This window comes from Stenella coeruleoalba (genome assembly GCF_951394435.1).
Source record: "Stenella coeruleoalba genome assembly, chromosome: 7".
Taxonomy (NCBI): domain Eukaryota; kingdom Metazoa; phylum Chordata; class Mammalia; order Artiodactyla; family Delphinidae; genus Stenella; species Stenella coeruleoalba.
The window spans coordinates 52,330,561-52,355,554 of NC_137153.1; the positions used below are offsets into that span (position 1 = coordinate 52,330,561).

General features: G+C 37.1%; 1 protein-coding gene across 1 annotated transcript in view; it reads left to right on the forward strand.

Moving 5' to 3' along the window:
* Nucleotides 1-1,089: 1,089 nt before the first annotated feature.
* LOC307188888 (uncharacterized protein) overlaps nt 1,090-24,994 on the forward strand; it is a gene marked incomplete at its 5' end in the record, with an annotated part of 54,651 nt that continues 30,746 nt past the window's right edge. The window contains 3 exons of the mRNA XM_079926559.1: nt 1,090-1,159; nt 3,359-3,430; nt 6,146-6,331. Coding sequence (XP_079782685.1) covers nt 1,090-1,159; nt 3,359-3,430; nt 6,146-6,331 — 328 coding nt within the window. The remainder of the gene's footprint in view (nt 1,160-3,358; nt 3,431-6,145; nt 6,332-24,994) is intronic.

The following is a 24,994-nucleotide window of genomic DNA, read 5'->3' on the forward strand; positions in this document are numbered from 1 at the left end:
CCTTCTCACACCACCACCCCATCCCATGGGGTTTACATTTTAACAGCAAAGACAAACAATAAATAGGTAAATGAATGTGTAAGTAGTATCCACTTTTATGAAGAAAATAACAGAGCTACAGTGGAGAGAGTGATACTCTAGATAAGGTGGCAGAGTAAGGTAGTGACTTCGAACAGAGGCCTGAAGGAAGTGAAGGAACAAGCCAAGCCTCAGCAATATCTCAGAGAAAGGGTTCCAGATGGAAGGAATGATAAGTGCAGAGATCCTGAAACCAGAGTAATGAAGGATGTGTTAGATTTTTTTTTTAGGGGACTTAATCCTTTCTGTTTTTAGTAATATTTTGTCTATATAATCTTACATTTTTAACCCAGGATTGATGCACACAACCAAAAGATTGTCACAGGACACCTGCTATGCCAATACCAGGCTGATTAGAGATGCAGACTCTGAAAGAACTTAATAGTAGTCTCTGTAAATTGGAAGAGATCTTAGGATTTGAGCTCTGCCACTCAACCAGAATCTCTGAAACTGGTTGAAAATGTGCTCTTTTTTGCGTTGTGTAATTTAATTTTTTTATGGAACAGCAGGGATATCACTTGCCAAACAGAAATTGAGGTTTATCTTTCACAGTTTAAAGTAGTCCAGTAAGCCATAAATCAACTGGTCATTTCTCTATTTAATGATTTACCACCTTATCAAAGGCATCTCCTTGTTAGCTTTTTATGAGTCTTATCATCTAGAGCCAGCATCCAAAATTAGAGGCTAATAAATGATTAGCTACATGTCTAGATGTGCAACAGCTGACTGAGGAGTAATAAAAGATCCCTCCCCTCTTACCATTCAGCTGGTGATTAGTCTGTGTCCACTGGCACAATCCTGTAAAGATCTGGAAATCAAGCTGCTACTGTGTTCAATACAGACAGCTGGGAGAAAACCTCTTGGAAGTGGCTTTGGAGAAGCTCAGTAAACTGATTTGACTACTTGTACTGATCACACTTAGAAGTCTCAAACCTCTGCTTCTCCCTACCATCTGTCTGTAGACAGAGACAGATATTGATAATTTGATTTTTATTAATAATTTCAATAATCATGGGCTTTTCAAATATGCTGTCAAATTTCACCCATCTTGCTTCAGATAGCACTAATTTTGGAAGTCCAGGTAATGCTAACAATAGCTGCAAAATGGTCGTTTTTTATTTTGTTGTTGTTTTTTTGTGGTATGCGGGCCTCTCACTCTTGTGGCCTCTCCCATTGCGGAGCACAGACTCTGGACACGCAGGCTCAGCGGCCATGGTTCACGGGCCCAGCCGCTCCACGGCATGTGGGATCTTCCCGGACCGGGGCACGAACCCATGTCCCCTGCATTGGCAGGCAGACTTGTGCCAGCAGGGAAGCCCTGGTCATCTTTTTAAAGCAAATCCTTTCTTTCCTGGTAAATTTACAAGCAGATTATATAAAATATTTCTAAGGGGCAAAAGTGTTTTATATTCCATTAGAAAGTAAAAGTTTTTGTATACTTCAGAAGTATCCTTTCTAGCCCAATCTAGATATGTAGGTATGTCCTGCCTTGGAGGATGATTGACAATTAGATGATAGATAGATAGATAGATAGATAGATAGATAGATAGATAGATAGATAGATAATGGATGGAAGGAAAGGAGGGAGGGGTGGAAAGGAAGGAATCTATAGATCACTAGGACTTAGGGCCTACTGCTCAGGTTTGCAGGTCTAGAAACTTGATATGCTTGATTTTCTCAGGATTGATGAGCCTCCTGGAAGCTGACTCAGTCTAACAATCTCACACAAGAATATTTATAAAAATTTTATATTCAAAGTCATTTAAAAATTTCCCTAGAAGAAATCTCCTTGACCAAGATCTAAGGCCAACAGCATGCCTTCTTATGGAAAGATGCAGAAGATGTATTCAACAATATAGTTTGGTTGGTAGAGAGAGAATTTGAACATAAGGAGTTGGTATTCTCTAGCAGAGGTCACTATTGTTAGTATAGAAAGAACAGAAAACAGAGCTGCTAAAATAAGCAAGCTGACGGCTGAGGCAGCCGTCAGCTTGCTCTACATTTACAGAGTCATCATATGCAAGATTCAGTCTGCAGATCTGAGAGTACAGAAACTCAGTGCAGATGGTACAATCACAGAAGATCAAAGAAAGAATAACTCTTGCTAATGTAATTCATAATAGATAGGTGTATATGCTGGTTATTAGCACCCTTCACAAAATATTCCTGGTTCCCCACTTTTCTGGTACATGGTAGGACTGTGTTTCTCCCCCCCGCCATTGGTATTAGACATGCTCATTATTTTAGTCAAAAAATAATATGAATAGAAGTGAAATGTGTCACTTTCAGGCTGAAGCTCTAAGTGGCAGGGTGTGATTTGCCACTTCCTCTTTTTGGTTATTATGTATGTACAGGTTTTGATGACTGCAATGACCATGCCCCATGACAACCTTTGTTGGGCATGTGTGTGAGAAAAAATAATTGCTGGATTAAGCCCCGAGATATTGGGGTTGTTTATTACAGAAGCATAACGCAACCTATCCTATCTGTTGTGGTATATAGCCCAGAATTAAAAATTATTTTAAATTAAGGCACACCTTGCTGGATTCAACATATATTGACTACCCAACTAATACTCAGAAGCTGTCTTGGTGTTTCTATAATCAGAACAAAGGGGACTAGAGAGTGTTGTGAGATGCCTGGAAAAGCACAATGAACTATGACAGCACTGTAATAGACCATACTCTTTGGTGATTGCATTAGACCTGCCTGCCAAACACCACAGTTCATTCATTCAGTCATTCACTTAGCAAATATACAGAGTGCTTACTGTATACCAGACACTGTTCTGGATCCTGTGGATACAACCATGAAAATATTGAGACAGTCCCAGACCTTACAGATGTACTTATTATCTTAGCCTCTTTACTCCCATTCTAGATTCCATGAAGATCATGTACCTTTCACCAACACATAGTACTTTATCATAACTGCTTAGGCTGCCGCTTACTTGGTCTAAACATATGCTCTATATCAGTGCTTCTCAAACTACCGGGTTTCTTTTCTTTTTTTTAATGTTCATTTATTTATTCAAAAAATACTTTTTAATTGAAATATATTTGATATATAACACTGTGTAAATTTAAGGTGTACAACATGTTGATGTGAGGGTTTCTTTTCTAATCCATTCCAGACTAATTCTTTTGTAAAATACAGAAAAAATACAATAAAAATAAGTTACTAGAAAAATATTTCATGAGGTTGGATGTCAACATAATGTCAATAAGCTATGACAGTTTCTAAATGATTACTTGCAATTTCTGTACTTATCTCCTTCCAGGTGGGCAAAAAATTCTCAGACAATTGCTGGACTACGGACTACACTTTGAGAAGGACTGCTCTGGACCAGCAGGTAGGACTTGAACAAGCTATGTTTTCTGTATTCATTTGTGAAACCATCTGCCTTTTACCAAAGTTATAAAGTTTTATATGCTGAGTAACCTCTTCAGGTCAGTTCCCCATTGCCCATTCAGTTCATCACTTGTATTATTATTTAATTAATATTTTAAAAATCAACTCACTCTTCCATATGGATACATTTTTAAATGTCTACTCCATGTAAATGGAAAACCAATTTCACTTGCCATCAATAAAATGTAACTGTACGAAGAAGTGCTAGGAATAGGTAGTTATGCAAGTCTAGGGAGATGTGGTTGCCTGCTCTGAGAAGATTTCAAATCTCACTTATGTCAAACGGAAATTTCCTATTTGACATAATTAGAAAAGTGAGAGGAAATTAAAAAGAAGGCATCATTCATTATGTATTTCAATGCTATGTAATGCCCTATTCATGTTCCATCTAAAACCATTTTAAGGACCAAACAGTAGTCTCATAATCAAATGGGTAACTGTGATTAAGCATGGGTGTCAAATATCACCACTTCCTTTCCTTGTACCTGCCTTATGGACCACTAATACTGTGAACCATAGGCTCAATTCAGCTTCTGAAAATAATATTTTCCCCAGTTGTAAATAGTATTTATGAGACTTTGGAGTGCTATTGCAGCATCTGGCACACCATAAGTAGCCAACTAACTTGTATTTCTTTCCTTCTTCCATTAATAATCAGTTTCTTCTCCTGATGAAAAAAAAATGTGTTTAATGACTGAAATTCCCCCTTAGGCTCCCTTGTAGCTACAAGGAGAAAAACTAATTCTTTCCCACTTATTTTTTTACTGTTGTAATTATTGAATCATAATCCACAACCATTATATTGGTGATATTATCCAACAGACCTCAGAGATTTGGCTTGCTTTCTGTTTTCTTATGGCTACAATTCTACCCAACTTAGAGCATTACTTTCACTCACATTAGGGAGCAGAGACTCCAAGGACAGAAGAGTCATTCAACCAGTTGTTTATTCTCTGTGAGTTACCCCCAACTAAATACGAGATCAGGGCTACTGCAAGCACTAGGTCAAGCTGTGAACATGCATAGGCTAGAGAATTAGATTTGTGTGATATTCCCAGAGACGACTATGAGCTGAATCTTTATAACAACAGAAGAAAGATCCTTCCACAAGTATTTCTTACCTAATGTTGAACTTTTATCAAAGAATTTTTTTCCCAACTAGCTGTTTCAAATAAATGCTAACCATACAGTGTCCCTTCTCTCCCTTCAGGATATACAAACCACAGAATTCCGATGACTCACCCCAAAATAGCTTATGAATATGCCAGGGGCGGAAGGGCATGCTGTTTGGTTCTTTAAAACTTCCTGCCAAACTGAAGAAGCTGAGAAACTGAACATACAGAGATATTTGGGGACTAACTATGAGTAATAATGAGAATTTAATCCCTTTTAGTCTTCTGGGTTAGTAACAGCCTGCCTAACATGTCCAGCTACATCCTGTTTGCTACATGTGACTCCTCAAAAAAATAATAATATAATATTAATAGCACAGTTTCATTGTTAAGACTGCTGTTATTTGTCAATGGTTCCCAAACATTTGCAACCATTTGTAGATTAAGGTCACATCTTGGAAGAATAGCTTTATGGAACAAACATGTTATCACTATAACTTTGAAATTTTTAAAAATTTTAAAAAAAGGATTCAATGTATGGACATTTAAGGCTGTATAAGCCCTTACAAAGGGTTTGAATCTCAGTTCTTTCACCAGCTATGCCACCTTTAGCAGTTACTTGACCTCTCTAAGTCCTAATTTCCCCGTATGTAAAGTGAGGACAATAATAATGTTATCTATGTTTAGGACTCTATGTTGTAGGGTGAGAATTAAACAAAGGCATGTATGTAAATAAAGGGTACTGCTAAGTAAATAAATTATCTAGTGCTAATAATGAATCTGAAGACCACAGCCATTAAGTGACCTAAGAAGGGTCACACACTCATCAGTACAGTGCCAGGACAAAGTATTTTAATACTGTAGTTAAAAACATTCTCTGGAGCCAGTCAGCCCAAGTTCAAGTCCCAGTTTTCCTATCTGCTACCTGCATCACCTTGGGCAGGTCGCTTTTCTGTGCTTCAATATTCTTATCCATTAATTAATATTCTTATCTTAATATTAAGATAATAATAGTATTTTTCTCACAGGGTTGTTGTGACAGCTTAAAAAGAATACATGTAGCAGTGCCTGGCACATAATAACTAATCAACAAATACTACCACTCCCAAATTGGGAAGTTCTGGTTCTTCCAAAAAAAATGTTAAGTAAAATAAATGTCAACAATGACATTTAAAAACTAGATCCAGGGGCTTCCCTGGTGGCGCAGTGGTTGCGAGTCCGCCTGCCGATGCAGGGGACGCGGGTTCGTGCCCCGGTCTGGGAAGATCCCACATGCCGCGGAGCGGCTGGGCCCGTGAGCCATGGCCACGGAACCTGCACATCTGGAGCCTGTGCTCCGCAATGGGAGAGGCCACAACAGTGAGAGGCCCACGTACCAAAAAAAAAAAAAAAATCCAGAAAAGCAACCCAAACTTTAAAAAAAAAATTAAACATTTATTTGATAGAATTTACAAGGTGATCAGAATATTTGCAGATGTCTTTTCAGGTCAAGCTACCTGTCTTCTTCAACCACGCTGATGAGTCATATTTCCCTTTTCCTATAGAGGAAGGATACAAAACAAACAAAACTATTTCAAACAACAACCCCAATTGCTGGAGTCACTTTAACTGGAGTTTGAAAAGAATGCCAACATCCAGCTGCCCTTGGCATTTGCGGAAGAAGTTTTGTGCAATGGGAAGAGCACCAGACTCCCCTTTCCAGTCCAGGCTCTGCCACCTGACCAGCTACAGTAAGTTTCTCAACCTCTGAGTTGCCATCTATAAAATGGCGGTAATAAACAGAGACTACCTTATTATAAATATTATAGATTCTCTTGATGCAAATTAGCAACATCCCCATCCCACACAGTAGGTGCTTAATACATATTTGTTTAAATAATAAATAAGATACAAATTAAGGATTTTAGGATTTATTGTGTCCAGTCCCTAAATGACACCACTGTATCCCTACTCCCACCCAATTAGTACCTAATTTGAAAATCACAGATCTAGGCCCAGCCATTGATAGCCTCCAAGAGTCAAATGTCTATAATTGCTAGCTCCTTAATATAAAGGTTAAAACGATGACAGTGGTATAGATAAAGAACGTCTCCCCAACTCATCATTTGTTTTTCAAGTAATAGAGTACCTTTGCACTGTCTGGAAGTTCTGCAAGTGATTTCAACCCCTAATTGAAACCAAGTGGTCAAAGGACCTTAGAAATCATACTTCCTACACTCAATAGACATCATTTCCAAAATTGAGAGAAGAAATATCCACATGGCCTTGGTACTCCATGTGTCTCTTGAAGCACCATAAGAAATGAATGGGAATGTTTTGTGATTTGGGAATTGGATGGGGGTTTGGACCGGTGTGGCCCCTCACAGCTACTCACACCTTTCAGGAGAAAACTTGCTGAACAGAACTCTGCTTAGAAACTTTAAGGAGCCCCACAATTCAGACTACTTTCTCTGATCACGTCATAGCCAAAGATCAGATGGAGACTATTCTTCAGGGTTGCACATGTTTGCTGGCACAGCACTCCTGCTGCGTCAGAACCTCACCTGACACTGACTCATTATTGGATGAAATGCCAAGGCCTAATAGTGTTGGTCATATGTAACTCGCCACTTGCAGCCAAGTATTCCAAGCCCTTTCAGAAATGGTGCACCAACTTGCTTCTCCACTATACCCTGAAATATGTGTATGATCATAGCTACCACAGATTCCTGAATTCTCTTGCCACCATGAATTTACTCCTGTCTCTTCTGATGGCTCTCCTCCCCCATTACAGTCAGCCTTTGTATCAAACCTAATGCAGACACTGGGAGGCTCTTCTTTTTGGTCTCTCAATAAATATTTATTCAACTCAATTTAGTCACACTTAGAGATAACAGGCAGCAACCATTACCACATTTCCTAAACGCATCTGAAGACTCATTGCCTAGAGTCAGGGTGATAGGGGGTTGTTTCCTTACAGAAAAAACAATTTTCTCAAATGCACTGCATGCAGCTTCAATACAGGTACTGTGTCTTACTTATTCAAGCTTTATAAAAAATTCAACGCATCTGTCATAGCAGCTTAAGGCTCCAAGGCAAAAAATCTTAATCAGTAACAAAATTCTCCTGAAGTAATAGGTGGTTCACAGACATCAAAGAAAGAGTCAAACCTGTCATGAAATATGTATTGGACAAAAATAGCATAGAACCAGCTCTTGATTCTTGATATTTCGAACAGTATGTCCTCCCATCTTCCATGTGGATTCCCTGTCTTATTAGTTTGTGTACACTCTGTGCCTGCAAAGTGCTAGGAACATAAATACATATTTTGGGTTTTTTTTGTTACAGAAATAAAAGTGAATTAATACAGGGTTGCAAGAGAGCAAGAAAGGAACTGAAAAAGGAAGCAAAAAAAAAAAGATAAAACCTGTGACTAATCAACGTTCATTCCATAAATATAAGCACTTTGGCATCATTTCTGTGTGTATTAACATCTTAAATCTAAAAACCAGCCTACGAAGCTCAATTCTGTGTCCAACCTGGACAAAGCTAAACTCTTATCTGTCCTCTGCACCTGTAACTGCTTGACTTATAAATAGTTTGCCCTTTTACTTTGCTTCATGGTCAGCTGCACAGCAGAAGGAATGCCTGAGATCACATTGCTGTTGTGACTAATCTCTACAAAGAATAGTGCAGGAGATGAAAGGGAAACCACCTCCAAAGCCCTCAAAACCAGAAGCAGGGAGCCCACCAGCCCAATGTGGAGAGTCACAATGCAGGGATGTCGTGATGTGACTTGCTGAGAAAAAGAAAGAAAACAAAACAAAAACACTGAAAAGGATTTGGCCAATATGGGACAGAGATAGTACAAGAAAAGAAAATAATTGGCCAGTTTCTGAGAATTTTTGCACTTTGAAGACAGATAGTACGATATCTTAGTATAAATTTTAAAATACACTGCCCCAATCAGTCAACTCATTAGTACATTACACAGCCTCAAAAATTATCATTATGAATTTTATATGGTAACATAAAAATTCATCTATTTGTTCTTCTGATGAATATTTATTGACCTTCTTCTATGTGCTGGCTCTGCTTCAGATACTGGGTGTACATGAAAGGGCAAAACAGCTAAACATCTCTTCCATACTGGACCTAACATTCTAGTATAATGCACATAATATAATGCTACGTCAAGGCACAGGATAAAATCCAGGGCAGCAAAAAGGAAAGAACATGAACTTGGTGGCCTGGCAGATACAGTTTTAAATCTCAGTTCTGCCACTGACTTGCTGTATTAATGTAGCAGTTTAGCCTCTCTCGCTGATTCTCTTTTCTACATTTATAACGAAGGGGAACATAAGAGCTATCTCATAGTATTATTGTAAAGATTAAACGAGATAAAAAGCCAGTCAGAACTGGATCTGACAATACAGTGTTCTAGGTGTCCAAAGAAATCCTCTCAGTAGAGAATATCTCACACACACATACACACACGCACACACACGTGTGCACACAGCCTTATAAAGTAATTTTTAAAAAAACTAATGCATTGCTAGTATGGGGAAAAGTCAGGGAAATCCTCAGAGGCCAGAAACAATGATAAAACACATATGCAGAGAGGGAAGCAGGTGCTTGAGACAGCATTTGTCTTGTGGGCATCTGCCAACCCACAGTGGACCCCCAATCAGAGAACCAGTAAGGTGGGGAAAAAAACCTAAATCCAGGATTCTCAGAAGAACACACCTTCAAAGGGGCATTAGATATTTCCTTTCTTACCCTTAATTCTGGGTGAAAAAATGTATACCTACCCAGAAAGTTACTAGCCATAATCCTGCGCTCACAAAGATTTAGGACCTTCTGGTCACAATACCATTTGGACCTTAAAAACAAAAATAAAGCTGATGATTTAATTTACAAGATTCCTGGGTTGGTGCTACCTCTCCTCAGTCCTCCCCCTCTACCCACACCTGACAGAAGTAAATATAAATTCTTTCTAGAGGAAAGCACATTAAACTCAGTCCTCAAAGAATTCCCACAAATAAGATGTCAAGGCACATGGTGTTTACACACAATAAAACCAGACACTATAAATGAAGGTCAGTAGAAATAATAAATTTTAACAAGTAGTCAAAATACTCAATGTGTGATAAACATTTTAAAGAAATAAAATACAAAAATATATAAAAGGAAATGAGACTTAAATTACCAGGCAGATTTTTAAAAAATAAAATTCCTGGAAATGAAAAATCTAATCATTGAAATTAGAAATGCACTGGGGGAAGTGGCCAGGCAACACATGGGGGCATGTTTATTTCTGTAGGCTTGTATCATTGATCCATGCTTTTTTTAATTGTGATTTTTTAACAGCTTTAGTAAGGTGTAATTGATATACAAAGAACTGCACATGTTTAATGTTATACAATTTGATGAGTTTGGAGATATGCAACACCCATGACATCATCACCACAATCAAGGGAATAGACATATCCAACACCTCCTAAAATTTTCTTCTGTGCTTTTATACTCTTCTTTTTTCTTCTGTGGTGAGAACTCTTAATATGAGATCTACCCTCTTAACAAATTTTGAAGGGCACAATACTACTGTGTTGTTAACTATAGGTGCTTTGTTGTACCACAGATCTTTAGAACTTATACGTCTTTCATAACTGAAACTTGCTACACTTTGAACAGTAACTGCCAATTTTCCCCACCCCCAGTCCCTGGAAACCACTATTGTATTTTCTGCTTCTATGAGTTTGACTATTAGATTCCTCATATAAGTGGAATCATGTAATATTTGTCCCTCTGTGACTAGCTGACTTCAGTCAGCATAATGTCCTCCAGATTCATCCATGTTGTCACAGATGGCAAGGTTTCTCCTTTTTAAAGACTGAATAATATCTATTGTATGTATTTACCATATTTTCTTTATTGATTTATCTATTGATAGACAACGTTGGTTGTTTCCATATCTTGGCTATTCTGAATAGTGCTGAAGTGAACATGGAACTGTGCTCCATACTTTTACCATTGAGTTATAAAATATAATGATTCCTTAGAGCAGGGGTTCTTAAGAGGGGTCCATAAGTCATAGAATTCAGGGAGTCTATGAACTTGAATAGGAAAAATTTACATATTTATTTTCATTAACTGGGATCTAGCATTGCTTTCAATTTTGAGTGTAAACAACAAACCATGGTAGTGATAATAATAATTTTGACTTTTTACCAATATAAATCTCAGATATGTTTATGTTACACAATAATTATTGCAGATATCACAAAGTATTGTTTATAGTCATCTCATCAGAATCATATTTCTCATTGTGATAGACCTATATACTTCCCTGTTACTTAATGCATTAATTTTAAAGGGTGTATATATTACTATATCACAAGGTTTATATTTTTGATAACTATATTTTAATATAATTGGCTTCTTTTTGTAGTCGTTTGTGTTTTATCCTATCTGTTTAAAAAATTCATTATTTAGAGAAGTCCCTAGGCTTCATCTGACAGCCAAAGGTGCCAGTGGCACAAGCAAGGTTAGAAAAATACGGCAAAAACAAACTCAGGGAAAAAATGTTATGACCATCTGCAAATTTAAATTAAAATGAGCTCCCTTTGTATTTTTTAACTCTAAAATTGGCCCTTAAATATAGCCCTTTGACAAATTTTACTAAGTATATTTTTGTTTTGGCTTTCAAGTTTTTTTCTTTTAATTAATTTATTTATTATTTTTGGCTGCATTGGGTCCTTGTTGCTGCATGCAGGCTTTCTCTAGTTGCGTTGAGCAGTGGCTACTCTTCCTTGCGGTGCATGGGCTTCTCGTTGAGGTGGCTTCTTTTGTTGCGGGGCATGGGCTCTAGGTGCGCAGGCTTCAGTAGCTGTGGCTCTCGGGCTTAGCTGCTCTGCGGCATGTGGGATCTTCCCGGACCAGGGCTCGAACCCGTGTCCTTTGCATTGGCAGGCAGATTCTCAACCACTGTGCCACCAGGGAAGTCCCCTGGCTTTCAAGTTTTAATGTAAATGTTTGTCACAATTTTAATAGTGAAAGAGGAAAGGAGTGAAGAAAGAAGAAGTGAAAGATTTGTTTTCCAATTTATCAAGCTATATGCTTTTACCTCCTATCTTACTGAAAAAGAAAAAAGAATATTTGAATGTCTCTACTTTCTCTTAGTTATTTTCAAATCACTCAACTAAGAATTTATACTGGAAATTAAGCATATATATTTTCAACCTCTTGAGGAATGAATTATTTGTATTTACTACCTAACATTTAAAATATAATTTAATTTTCAGATGTTTCTACACAGGAGTCTGAGTTTGGGTATTCTATAATTTGACAAGGCTACTTTATCTCATTCCATCTTAGATCCTTCATAAAATACAGAAATAAAATTCAAATATTTCCTCTTCACACTGATATTTTACCCACTGCAACTCCCTCTCTGGACCTTTTCTGTGGCATTCTATCTTAGTCCTTGGAGTTCTCTCTGTGTCTCAGGTTCATTAAACTCAAGTGACCCACCACGCCCCAACCAGAACTTCAAAAGAAGCTATGAACAGCAGCACTTGTTCTAGCTGGAAGATCATCCTGAGTCCCTCCCTGTTTACTCTTGAAATGTTTGGGCCTCCTTTCATCTCCAGTTCTCAGATTCTGGCACAACAACCCAGCTCTGACGTCAGCATCTAACCCTCTGGATCCCAGGCTGTCACTGAAATTTTTATGTCATGTCATTCTGACTCTGTAACTCTGCTCACACAGCTAATCCTGCCTAGGATGAGCCTTCAAATTCCCAGAGGACAGGGATTTGAATATAGCCCAACCAGATCTAGAAGGATCTATACCATTAGCCACAGTTGAAACAGGACTTTTAAGTGACCCCCTGTATAATATCATTGGTCCTCTCCTAAAACTCAAATAAAATCAACCCTCTTGTTACACTTTCAAACCTATTTCGGCAAAATGACATATCCAGTACAACAGAAAAGTGGCCTTTTCTGAAAGTTTTCTTAGGGGATAGAGAAATACAGTGATGCCTCACAACCCAGAGAAAAACTTCCAAAAATGTTTTTTACACATCTCTCTCCCCCAGATCCCCACATCATACAGCAGTAGCCCTCTCTCTCTCCCTCCTTCTCTCTCTCCCTCCCTCTCTCTCTCTCTCTCTCTAAATCTCTGTCTCATTGCTGCTCTCTAAATTCCATGAAGCCATAAAAGAGAATAAGAAAGATCTCTATGAACTCATGTGAAGCAATTTCCTGAAGATATTGTGAAGTGACTAACAGTACAATGCGTAAGAGCATATATAGTATGCTACTTTTTGTGTAACGAAAGACAAGGAAGTAAGAAATTGTACATATACCTGCGTATCTTTACAAAAAGAAACAAGAAAGGAGAAACCTGAAAATAATGAAGTTGGTTACCTACAAGGGGTGAGCGGAACAGAATGGAAGGGACATGTAAGGCAGTGACATTTCCCTGTGAATTTCTATTTTTTTAGTTTTGACTTGAAATTATGTTAATGTTCTACATACTCAAAGAATGAACATACATATTTTTAAAAGAATAAGGAGAAAAAAACTAAAACTGAAAGTAAACTGGAACAAATGAACTCAATCTTATTTCAAAAGAAAAACAACATTATAGGGATGGGATGGCAAGGAGAGAACTACTCCAAGTAAGTTATGATCACAGTGTTTGACCCTCAGTCTTAGACAAGGCATAAAGCAAAGGATGGAGAAAAGTAAACACATTTTTGAACTCTTTTTTTAAAAAACTTTTTGGAGTTTAGTTGATTTACAATGTTGTGTTAGTTTCAGGTGTACAGCAAAGTGAACTCTTTTTAATAGGTTTGTTTTTAATGGTATGGGCAAAGAAATTCTGAAATTATTTTATATATGTTATAGGACTTATAGCAAGTAAAGAAATGTATCAAGGTTGTTGGGAGCCATGGTTTTCTCACTGTTGAAAAAGGGACAAACTAACATAGAATAGAGAAGGCAAAACCCTGTGAGAATGGATCTGAATTGGTAGTATCAGCATGGACTTAAGATTTCTAATATATATACTTGTATATGCATGTATATGTGTCTGTATACATACTTATGTATGTGTATATACATATACATATAGCATGGGCATATATGTCTATATATTTGCATATATGTCTTAGTCATGTTCACAGAAAGGCTTAAAGGCAAAGTTATCACAGTAGCAACGAACACCTCCAGGGCCCAGATGTTAGTCTCTAACACCATTCCCCACTAAAGAAAACCAGGAATTCTAGTTTCCTTGACACCAGACTATACTCAGCTTGCTCAAACTAAAACTTTTTAATTAACTTTTAAAAAATGAACAGTTATTATTAATGATTAAAAATCTCCAAATGCTACATTCTTTTGAAAGGTATATAAGGACCCTCAACCTTTAATATTTTTAAATCAAATAAAATTCCTAGAGCACTTTGGCAAATAACTTAAAATATTTAAAGAACCCTATTTCATAATTCAAAAAAGAAATGAGCTTTTGATATGAATTCACTGGGTTTGGGGATAACAGCAATTTCAATATGGTCAGAGAAATACTACCCTGTCTATATCTATGTCACCAAGAAACTATCTAGGAAATTAACTTGTAAATTGAGTAGTCTTAATGTGGAAAACACATCTATCTTTTGCCTCGACAGACTTTTCCTAGATTAGGTAGAAGTTATTCAGGAAGATCTCAGATCTGTCGGTTAAATCAGAGGTTTGTCATTAATGCTTTTCCTGACCTCCTTGAGAAAACTAAGTGTACACTTTTTTTAATCCAAGAAAGTTGACCCTATAAGGAGGTTTCAGTTGTACACCCTGTGTTCACCCCAGGCAACCTCCTGTTTTGCATCCTATCTCACTTAAGTTTTTTGGCACCAGACTCACAGTTTTCTTTGTCAAAAATAGTTAGCAGCCTTAGTAGACCAGTACGTTTTGATGAGTGGCTTCTTATAAAGGAAACAAGAATATGGTCTTAGCCTGATCTTCTTGTAATGAGGTGTGGCCATGGGTTCCTTCCTGGGACCTAGGTTCAGATGGTATCAGCAAGGAACCCTGTGAACCCCCACTAACCCATCAGCAAATGACTCAACCTGCTTCCTATTGATAAGGTCAATGAAGAAAGGAGTGGCCAAAGCCACAAGAGGGAAAAACAAAACCCTCCATTTGGGAGCCAAGGCACCACCCTAGGCATTTAAACCTATATGCAGCCTAGGGTCTGACTATAATCAGCTTGCCAACAGTTCAACAAGCATGGGTGTCCTGAGAACTCAAAACAGGAAAGAGACATGGATATCATTCAGGTCCTAGTTCATTCTTCAGAGATCAAAAGTGAGGTTGCTCAGATGAATTGCTCAAGACAAAACAGTGGCACACCTAGGCCTAAAACCCTAATCTTTGGTCTAGATTCTAGAATTTTCTCTGAAATGGAATTTGTGTGGTGATGATTTTTTACATAAGCTGCTTTAATCAGCTAATGGAAATAATGCACACAAGTTTTGAAATGTATGTAAAGAAATTGTTGAAGTAAAATTCCCAATTGATGAAAATCATTACAGATGAAAAAATTATGTGTTGTAAAGAAAATGAAAAAAATTCAAAGCATCGCATGTTAGCGTTGAAAGAACAGTGGAGGGTTATCTGCCTCAGAGATTTTACAAGGGGTTTTTTGTTGTTGGGTTTTTTGAGGTTAGTTTTTTGAGGGGAGAGTGGAGGAGAGAAGTGTTCTGTTGTTATATTTTGCTTTGTTTGTTTAGATTGTTTTTAAACAGCGGCCCCTGAGACACCTTTTCATTCCTAGGAACTCAATCACAGTTTGAAAACCCCCATCTATTTCGGTCCCCTTGTTTTACTTAAAGGGAACTGAAGGCCAGACACTAGGGTCGCTCAGTAAGAAGCAAAGACGTTTACTTAATGAAGTAACGAAATAAAAAGACTTTCTCAATCCATTATTACTATGCTGCAAAGCGAGGCCAGGGAAGGACGAGAAAGGGGAGGAAGTTGGGGAAGGGGTCCATCCCCGCGCCCCGCGCCCGGGGCCCAGCCCTTGGCGGGGCGTTCAGCCACTGACCGAGGGCGGCGAACCCTGGTCCGAGCCTGGCGTAGACACGCAGCCACCGAGCGGCAGAGACCGGAGACGCCGCGGGACTCCGCAGCCTCCAGGAGATGCGGAGGTGGCCTCTAGGCCCGAGATCCGCTCCGTGGCTCGGATGGGAGGAGCGCAGCAAGGTGAGGGCTCATTCGTGGAGCAAGCATCTGTAGAGTGAATGCAATACTGCAGGAGGTTGCAAAAACAATGGAAGAACTGGTCCCTGAGGGGATGGAGTTTATAGTGGAGTTAGGAGGTGTAGGGGTGTGTGTGTGTGTGTGTGTGTGTGTGTCCTCAGAAGTAAATGCTTGGGAGAATGTTGCTGAGATGTCCCAGAACTGGCTGGTGTATATGGAAATCCTGCTGGATTGACAAGACGCAGTACAGTCTTCAAAGGTGTTTTGTAAGAAGTGTCTGTACATTATTAGAGTTTGAGAAATAACAGCTCAACTGCCTCACAGTTGTTCCGGAAGAATGATTTCAAATGCCTTGTATCCGAATGTTAATCCTAATCCTAGGGACCATGAGCTGATGGGATGTTCTAACTTGGGAAGTGACTGTGTCTGCATTAGTTAAGTTACACGAAAGAATCTTCAACTGGAGGGATCAGTTAAAGAACCTGTCAGGCCCAGTGCTCTTTTTTCCAAAAGTCAAATATTTAAAGCAGTCAAAACAAACATTCATTTATCTTAGAGTTAATACTTTCCCAGGTATATTAATGACTCATTAATCGTTTATTTCATACAACAAATTTTTGACTACCGTGTTCAAAACAATGTAAAGGATAAAAAATAAGACTACAAAAGGGTCTTCTAACAGTTTGCTAGGGAAAGATAGTACTAGACAGCCCATTCACTTGTAAATCAGTGCACCATTATGTGCCAAAGTGGACATAAAAGTTAGTATGTGATAAAGTTACTATCAGAAAATCAGTAAGGAAAGGAAAAGTTATTTTTTATATGCTACAGAGATGAAACAAGTCCTGTCAGTGCCTCCCATTACACCATACTCCTAAAATTAATTCAGAAGGAATAAGGAATTAAACATTTTTAAAAATCGTAAATCAAAACAAAGCAAATTTAAGTATATATTTATTATCTAAAAATGGGAAGGACTTTCTAAGTAAAATCTTTGAAAGAAACAACAATGAAAAGTATGGATAAGCTTGACTGTAAAAGTGTAAAACTTCGCTGGAAAAAACAGATGAAATTAGAAGAAAAAAACAGAAAAATATTTAACATAAGGTACACACAAAGGTTATATTTTTACTATAGACAAAGTTTTTACAAATCAATAAGATGAACCCTGAAATAGAAAGTTGGTCCAACATCATGATAGGCAAAGAATTACAATTATAGATAGAAACATTTGAAAAAGAATTTTCAAAAAAACATTGAAAAATAATTCATTCTCACAAAAAGTTAAAGGAAAGATGCAATATTTCAGACATTTTATTTTAAAAGTTACATGTTAATTTTTATACTAATGAAGTTGAATTAAAATAAGTACTCATTTTCTGGAAATTGAATTGGAAAACAATTTCTGGGGGATAACTGGGTAACAGATTCTAAAAACCTTACAAACATTCATACTCTAGAACACTATTTAGGAACACTATTTCCTAAAACAGTAATCCTATTTTAGGAAATCGAATTAAATAAATTTTATAAAAATTAAAAAGCAGAACTTTTAAATTGACCTTCTAAAACAATATGCAATTAAAATTAAACATTTTGCAACAATCCCAGAGACAATAATTATTTTTACTATAATAGATCACAAGGCTGTCCTCATCACCATCATCATTATCATTATCAAAATATTATCATTAGTATACATGTTTCTTCAAAAGTCTTTTATATTTTCCAATAATTTCTCACATTTTTGCTTAATTATAATAAGTGAGATACGTTGTTTAAAAATATATGAGAGAAGTAAATTTGAATATGGATTGAATATTAAAAATTATTGTTAATTTTGTAAGTTGGGATAATGACATGGTTGGTACATAAAACATACTCGTTCAATTAGCAATGCATAATGAATATTTATGGATGAAATGAGACAATGTCTGGAATTTGCTTAAATACTCTCACCCCTCCCCCCAAAAAAGTGAGGGTCTAAATGAAACAAGATTGGAAAAATATTGATAATTCTTGAAGCTGCATAATAGGTTCATGAGAATTTATTACACTTTTTCTCTTCTTTTGTGCATGCTTTAGATTTTCCACAATAAAAAATTTTTAAAATGTCAGTAGAATGGTTTTAGCAGCTACTAATAAATATGTTTTACAGAGAGAAAAACACTGTCCTAGAGAAATCATACAGAATGACACCTTCTAAGGCAGCAGAGTTTTTTCTCAGTACTGTTTATCTTCTTAAAATGTAAAATATCTCTAGCTTTTTAGTTATCTCCCTTCCTTTGGTGCTCTCACACATTATTTTCCTTTTTAGTAACAGTGTGTGTTATTAGTACTCTGTTACATGAGTACTAGAAGTGGGTCAAGAACCATGGTGAAAATAATTTTTTAAATCTCAATAAATCTTATTGCTGCTTATCATATTTTTAGACTTTTACATATAAATATATAAATGTATGTATATATTTTATATTATATATTTTCAAAGTATATAACATTTAGATATTAAAAGCATATTTTATGTAATATAAACATATGTATTTATTAAATTTTTATAGATTTATTTTGAAAGTTACATTCTTTATGAAAGAAGTCGATATTCCCATCAGTTATAGATAGAAATAAAAATTCATTCATACAACAGTCAATGTCAGTATGCAAAAAAGTACCATCCGAAAACTGCTTCTACCATGCTATTTCCTGTAATATGTTTCTTGTTGCCAGAGTTGGGGACAAAGTTTGAGAGAACCATTCAGATGGAATGGGATGATACTTCTCTTGTGTTATTTCAATTTTTGTCTTTTCTTCCACCATAGATTTGAGACAGGAGGCAGCATAGAAATATATTATTATAAAAGATGAAACCTCTTGCTCAGGAAAATCTCTCATCACTTCCAAAGTGATAATGAGATTTCTGCTTACATATGGCAAGCTTTGTTTCGGTTTCTAGTCTGCCCTGTCCTGGAGTCAGTCTTAAGTTAATTCGTCTGTTTTAGTGGCGGACTTGCCATGCATGATCTGCGAATACAATGGGATTTGAGGCCATCAGGCTTGTTTGATTTTTCCACATCCTTGTGATTCTTACTCAGCTCTGAAGTCTTGACTCTATGACCCAGACTTCTCCATCCTTCCCTGTACCTCTATAGGCCTTGACATTTATAAATTCCCTCCCTACTGTTTGTACTTTCAATTTCCCCCAACAGACCTTGATTTATCATGCTTTCAGTTATTCCCCTCTGCCTTCACCTTGTTCCAATAAATCCTACACCACCACCACCCTGAGTCTTTCTAGCCTCCCTACTTTCAGGCCCTCCCCCAGCCACTCTAACCACAACCCAATAGAGATCTAATAGGTATCTAATGCTCCCAAGGCTACAGAGTTGTGATATCTCATCTACCAGCTCTAAACAAGTGATTCACACAATAACGCCACTTTGACAAAGACTTATAAAATAAATGCTGATAATATGTATTTTCTGCGGTGTTTTTACCATCACCTTGGGCAGAAGGAAAGGATATGGGCTTCATTTACAGTTGTGGGGACAATGAAGCACCTTTAGAATTTAGTGCATTTCAAAAGTATGACTTTCCTCTTACCCACTAAGTTCAGATATTGCTTCTTGGTAATAAGGAAAATGAATAAAACTTAAACCTGAAGCTAAAACCAAAAGTTTCATTTGAGTCAATAATTTCTAACATGGTCATAACCAAAAGCACACTAGAAAAGTTGATCAGATTATTTTTTAAAGTTTAATTTGAATTTTATTTTTTCCCCCAGTTTGCATTCAAACATTGTGTAACTTAAAATACTTTTCAGCTACTCACTCTACCATGAAGTGTGTTCTCCTTGTGGCCTAATGACTCTGTTCAATTCAGTAAACATTTGCTAGGCATCAGTTATGTTCAAAATACTGGAAATGTAAATGTGTCATAATAATCATAGCTAACAGTTCTTGACTACTTACTCTGTTCTAGGCACAACAATTGTCATGTATTATTTTATTTAATCCTCACAGCAACATTATGAGGTAGAGGAGCTGTTATTTTCAACTGTCAAACTAAAAATTACCTCTAAAATTACAAAACCTTAGACATACAAATTTAGATGTACTCTAAAGTGTTATATCAAAAAATATATTTATTAAACTGACAAATGACATGTGAAACACAAATATGTAATCTTAGAGGCAAATGTGTAGAAGACTACAGCCCACTTCTCAGAGCTTGAATTCATGAACGGTCCTTGCCATTGATGTCATAGTATAGGCATTACATTGTTTGTTAGCATTTCTTCCAGGAGTTTGGAAAGGTGTGAGGATAGAGAAGAAAGGAGAGAATAGAATTCAAAATTTTTCCACAGCTACACCCTGGTGAGAAGTTCGTTAAGGGATAATTGGAAATGACAGATTCAACTGAGATTTTGAATTCCCATAGTCTCTGAGATCCAGATTTACCTATCAAAATTGGAAATTGAACTACAAAGCACTCACAGTTTTTGACCACTTATAAAAGCTAAAGGCTTTTTGTGCATTATCCCATTTAGTAATCACAACTATGGAACACAGTATTCATATTCCTATTTTATAGATAAGGAAACCAAGATTCACAAAGCTAAAGTAATGTGTGCAAGTTATCAAAGTTGTGGTCTTAGAGGAGGGTAGCAGAGAAGCCTCAAGGAAAGACTGAGTTTTGAAGTCAGGTAGATGTGGGTTCAAACTGGAGCTCTGATATATTCCTGCTGTGTAACCTTGGACCAGTTCCTTACCTTGTCTGAACTCTGCTTCTTTAACTATCAATATAAGGAACTATAGTACCTATTACATAGGCTTGCTGTAATAATTAAATGAGGTAACATATGTACAGTAGATTCTTAATAAATGATAGCTCTTCAAATTCCTACCCACTGTGATTAATGTAATAAGGGAAAATCCAGGTCTGCCTCAACTGGGCCAAGAATCTCCCTCAAATGGCAATCACTATGCCCTAGAGGAAAATGTAGAGAATGACAGAGTGAAATTTATATGAGGAAAGGATAAAGGTATGGGCAGAATAACGAGGGCCAGAGAAAGCTGTTCATATTAAATGATACCATATCAGGAATTCTTTGGTTTTAAACAACATAAACCACAATTTTAAAGGAGTTTATTGGCAAGATATGGAATGAAGTAGCTCACAAAATCAAAAGAAACTTGATAACTAACTTCTTGCAGGATAAAGAAGGCAGGGAAGCCATGACCTGTCATCGAGGCAGGTTGGATAATCTCTTCAGGACATGACCATGGGAATGAAGCCTCCAACCATTTTCTTTCCTTAAGACACTCTCTAAGATTCAAAATACTAAGAGACAGTGTCAGTTAACCTACCTTGTGTTACTACTGGCCCCCTTGGTTAAAAGAGTCCAATCACCTTGCATGACAGTCTTGTATACCTCAAATGACAGGTAATAATTGGGAGGCATGATTCACCAGGGAAAGTTGGGTTCCTGTAAGAGAAGGAGTAAGGAAGGCTGAGTTGGCAAAAACAACAGGGTCCATGACAAACTATATGTGGGTGATGGGAGAAAAAGTGTAGGAGGAAACACAATTCTGGGCAAACCTCTTTTATACCATTGATCAAAATGCTTTACAAGTGTTCCTTTATCTCAGTCCCCCATGACATTGTGAACTCCTTGAGGGTAAGGGATTGCTTTGAATATTTGTCCTCAGTACTTGTCACATAGGGGGTTCTCCTGCAAAGCTTAGACTCACAAAAAGTTTCCATTTCACCGCACAATAGTGTTGCAATGGGACCATTATGGGTTAGGTCTCATTAACAAAGGAAGAATATTCATTTACATGAATCCTGCATATAAAAGTCAGGATTAGATGATGAATCAAATTAAAGTTCAATTTTCAGCCTTTAGAATTTGTGAGTAATGTAGGTGAGGGAGGGGAAAAGATCTTAAAATTCTAGTAAACAATAGTAATAACCTTTATTGTCTACTTTGATATGTGCAGCGATAACTTTATTCCTGGCTAGTTGGTTTTTAAAAAAAAGTCAAAATCTCATTTAAAAAACAGATAAGATGCAGATAGAAAGATCCTGGCCCTTCACATCCATCCCTGACAGGGCAATAACATAATTTATCCAACACCACACTCCAACAACCTGCAACTCGGAATTGTTTTCTCACAGGAGCATGTGTGTATATCAGTTTACCCATTCCTCTTGCCAGGTTCCCTTAGGATATATTTCAAAGGCTCAGAGATACAGTCTAAAACCTTGGGATGTACTCTAAAACCTGGGCCTTAAAACCCCCATGGCTCACATGGGACTCAAACTCATGTTTATTAGCATTGGACAGTAGCAATTGATAACACCCTTGGTGATATCTGTTTTGTTAAAACCTGATGTAAATAAGTTTTAGAGTCAGAGTTTAAAAGAAAATTTATGGAAGATTATTAGAAATTGTTATGACTATTTTTATTTCAAATAATTAATCACAAAGTGACCTTTAAATTTTATGTAACTAAGTAATGAGTCGATTTTTCTAAGAAACTAGAACTTTTTGGTCAACTGTAGATGATATGTAATGAGCTTGGGACTATATCTATGTTTCTCTGTTGTTGGTGTATTTATCACCATGGCTCCAAAATGTACAGGGAAAGACTTTTAAACCAAGAAAGTAGGAAGGAAATTCTCCCTTTAATGTCATCAAACAAAATTGTTAAAAAACTTCCAGAACCCATCCCAACATCCTTTTTCATCTTCTGCAAACATAATCATTGGGATTTTGTAAATATTTCCTCCTAAGAAGAAAATATTGTTCATTAGAAGTAGAGACATTCATTTTAAGGTGGAAAATTCCAGTTAACTAACAAAACATCAATTAGGTTTCCACAATGTCAATAATGAAGCTAAAGGGCATTAGCCCTTATCACAAAGTTGTCAATAAAAGGATTGTGTGATATTAGGACAAAAAGGGAAGTGTTCAAATAGTGGTACTTATCACCTTGGATTTCTAGGGGGCTATAAAATACTCCTGCTACCTTATGCCTCCCCTTCCAAGTGTGAAGCAGATAAGGAGAGTGTTCCTCTCTCTTACTGATTGTAGGCCTAAAGCAAAATGGCCAACTGACTTCCCCGGGGCTAATAAATTCACCTCTAAACTAAGGGTAACATTGTAAGTCTTTACTATCTGCAATGGTTAATTTTATGTGTCAACCTGGCCCAGCTGTTTGGCCAAACACCGGTCTAAATGTTGCTGTGAAGCTGCTTTTTTAGATGTGATTAACGTTTAATCAGTACACCTTGAGTAAAGCAGATTACCCTCCTAATGTGAGTGAGTTTCATCCAATCAGCTGAGGGCCTTAAGAGCAAGGACTGAGGTTTCCTGAACAGAAAGGACTTCTCCTGGAGACAGCAACATAGAAACCCTGCCTGAATCTCCAGACTGCTACTCTGTGGAATTCAGACTCAAGGATGTAACATCAACTCTTATCTCAGTTTCCAACCTGCTGGCTTGCCCCTCACGACCATAAGAGCCAATCCATTCATATATAAATTTAAATATATAAATATTTAATTAAATAGATATAAATTTAAATATATAAATTATATATATATACAAAATCCTAATATGAAATATATATTATTTATATATATCCTATTGGTCTGTTTCTCTGGAGAACCCTGACTAATATACTATCTTGGTGTGTTTCCAAAGTTTTCATGAATGGAAAACAAGTGACTCTTTTTAACTTAAATAGCTAAAGTAGAGGAATTCTTCTGATTTCATATTTTATAAATCTATAAATAGCACCACATTTTCTCTCACTTCCTTGTTTAAAACCCACAAATGGCTTCCCAACCCCCACAAGGCCCTGTGTTTTCTGCCCCAGACAGAAGGTTCATCTAACAAGGTTACCGGCATCAAGCATTTACACAAATCACTTCCTACTCTTGGGCTTGAACAGTCAGTGGAAAAGAGGATGCCCCAGTCTGTTCCCTTGTGAACACAGAATTAAAACAGCTGGGAATAGACACTCTTAATAGTTTCAGAAGAGTATCTAAGCGGATTGTTCTATTCCTTACCTGGTATTTCTGTCCAGACAACTGGGGCCTACATGCCAAATCAGATTACTTTCTGTGCTGAGAACTGCTGGCTGCCTAGTGAGAAGGTTTTAGCCATTGGTGCTCATTTCTCCAAACTCCCTTTCCATAACATGATCTGTTTCTACAGTACAACATTCCCGTAAGTGTGATGCAATACTTACAGTGCTGTTTTCCTAGGGTACACACCCTGATCACTTTGATGCTATTTGAAAAACACCCTGGTACCTATAAATAAATAGAAAAGACATCTTGGTCTCATTAGCAACACATTTAAAAATTATCTCTTAGGTTACTGCCACAGAGGGTATAGTACATTTACTTTGGATCTATTGTTATGTTCTTCAGTTTGAATGGAAAATGTTTCCTGATACAGTCCCTGTGATCTGAGAAGAATGTTCCCATTTGGGATCTAGTGCTCCCTGTGTTCTGCTTAGGTCATCCTATTCCTGAATAATTTGGCCATGTGGTTTTTCCCTATGTCTGAGTTATATAACACCCTGTCCTAAACCTGTCTAATAATCCTCTGTTGTCAACATGTTTGGAAGAACTTAGGTTATTCCATTCCCACCCCTCACCAAGCATAGTACAATGTTTACCCTCTGAGACAGATACTAATAAAATGTCCCGTAACAAAGCAAAAATCTGTAGAAATTTCCCAACAAAAGATTAGTCCTAAAATGAACACGTGGAAAGTTGCAGCTACATAAAAGTCCATCAGGGTGGTTGTACCACAATACCTCAGGGCCACAACACACAGACACGCACACACAGGACACTGACCACCACCACCACTACCATCACAACAATGATGAGGAAAAGGGACAAGGAAAAGGGGATAAACCTCACATAATTCTAATCAATTATAATCACAGGAGGAAACCTTCACCTAATTAAGTAAAATCTGGATTGTGCGGCTGTATTAAATATATCAACGGAAGGAAGAAGAACTATATAAGACCTAGAAAAAGAGAAGTTAAAAGTAAGAAGTGGTCAGTGTATCTCACGCATCATCCAACGGGGAAATGCCTTGAACTGTGGGCTTGGAAATTCCAT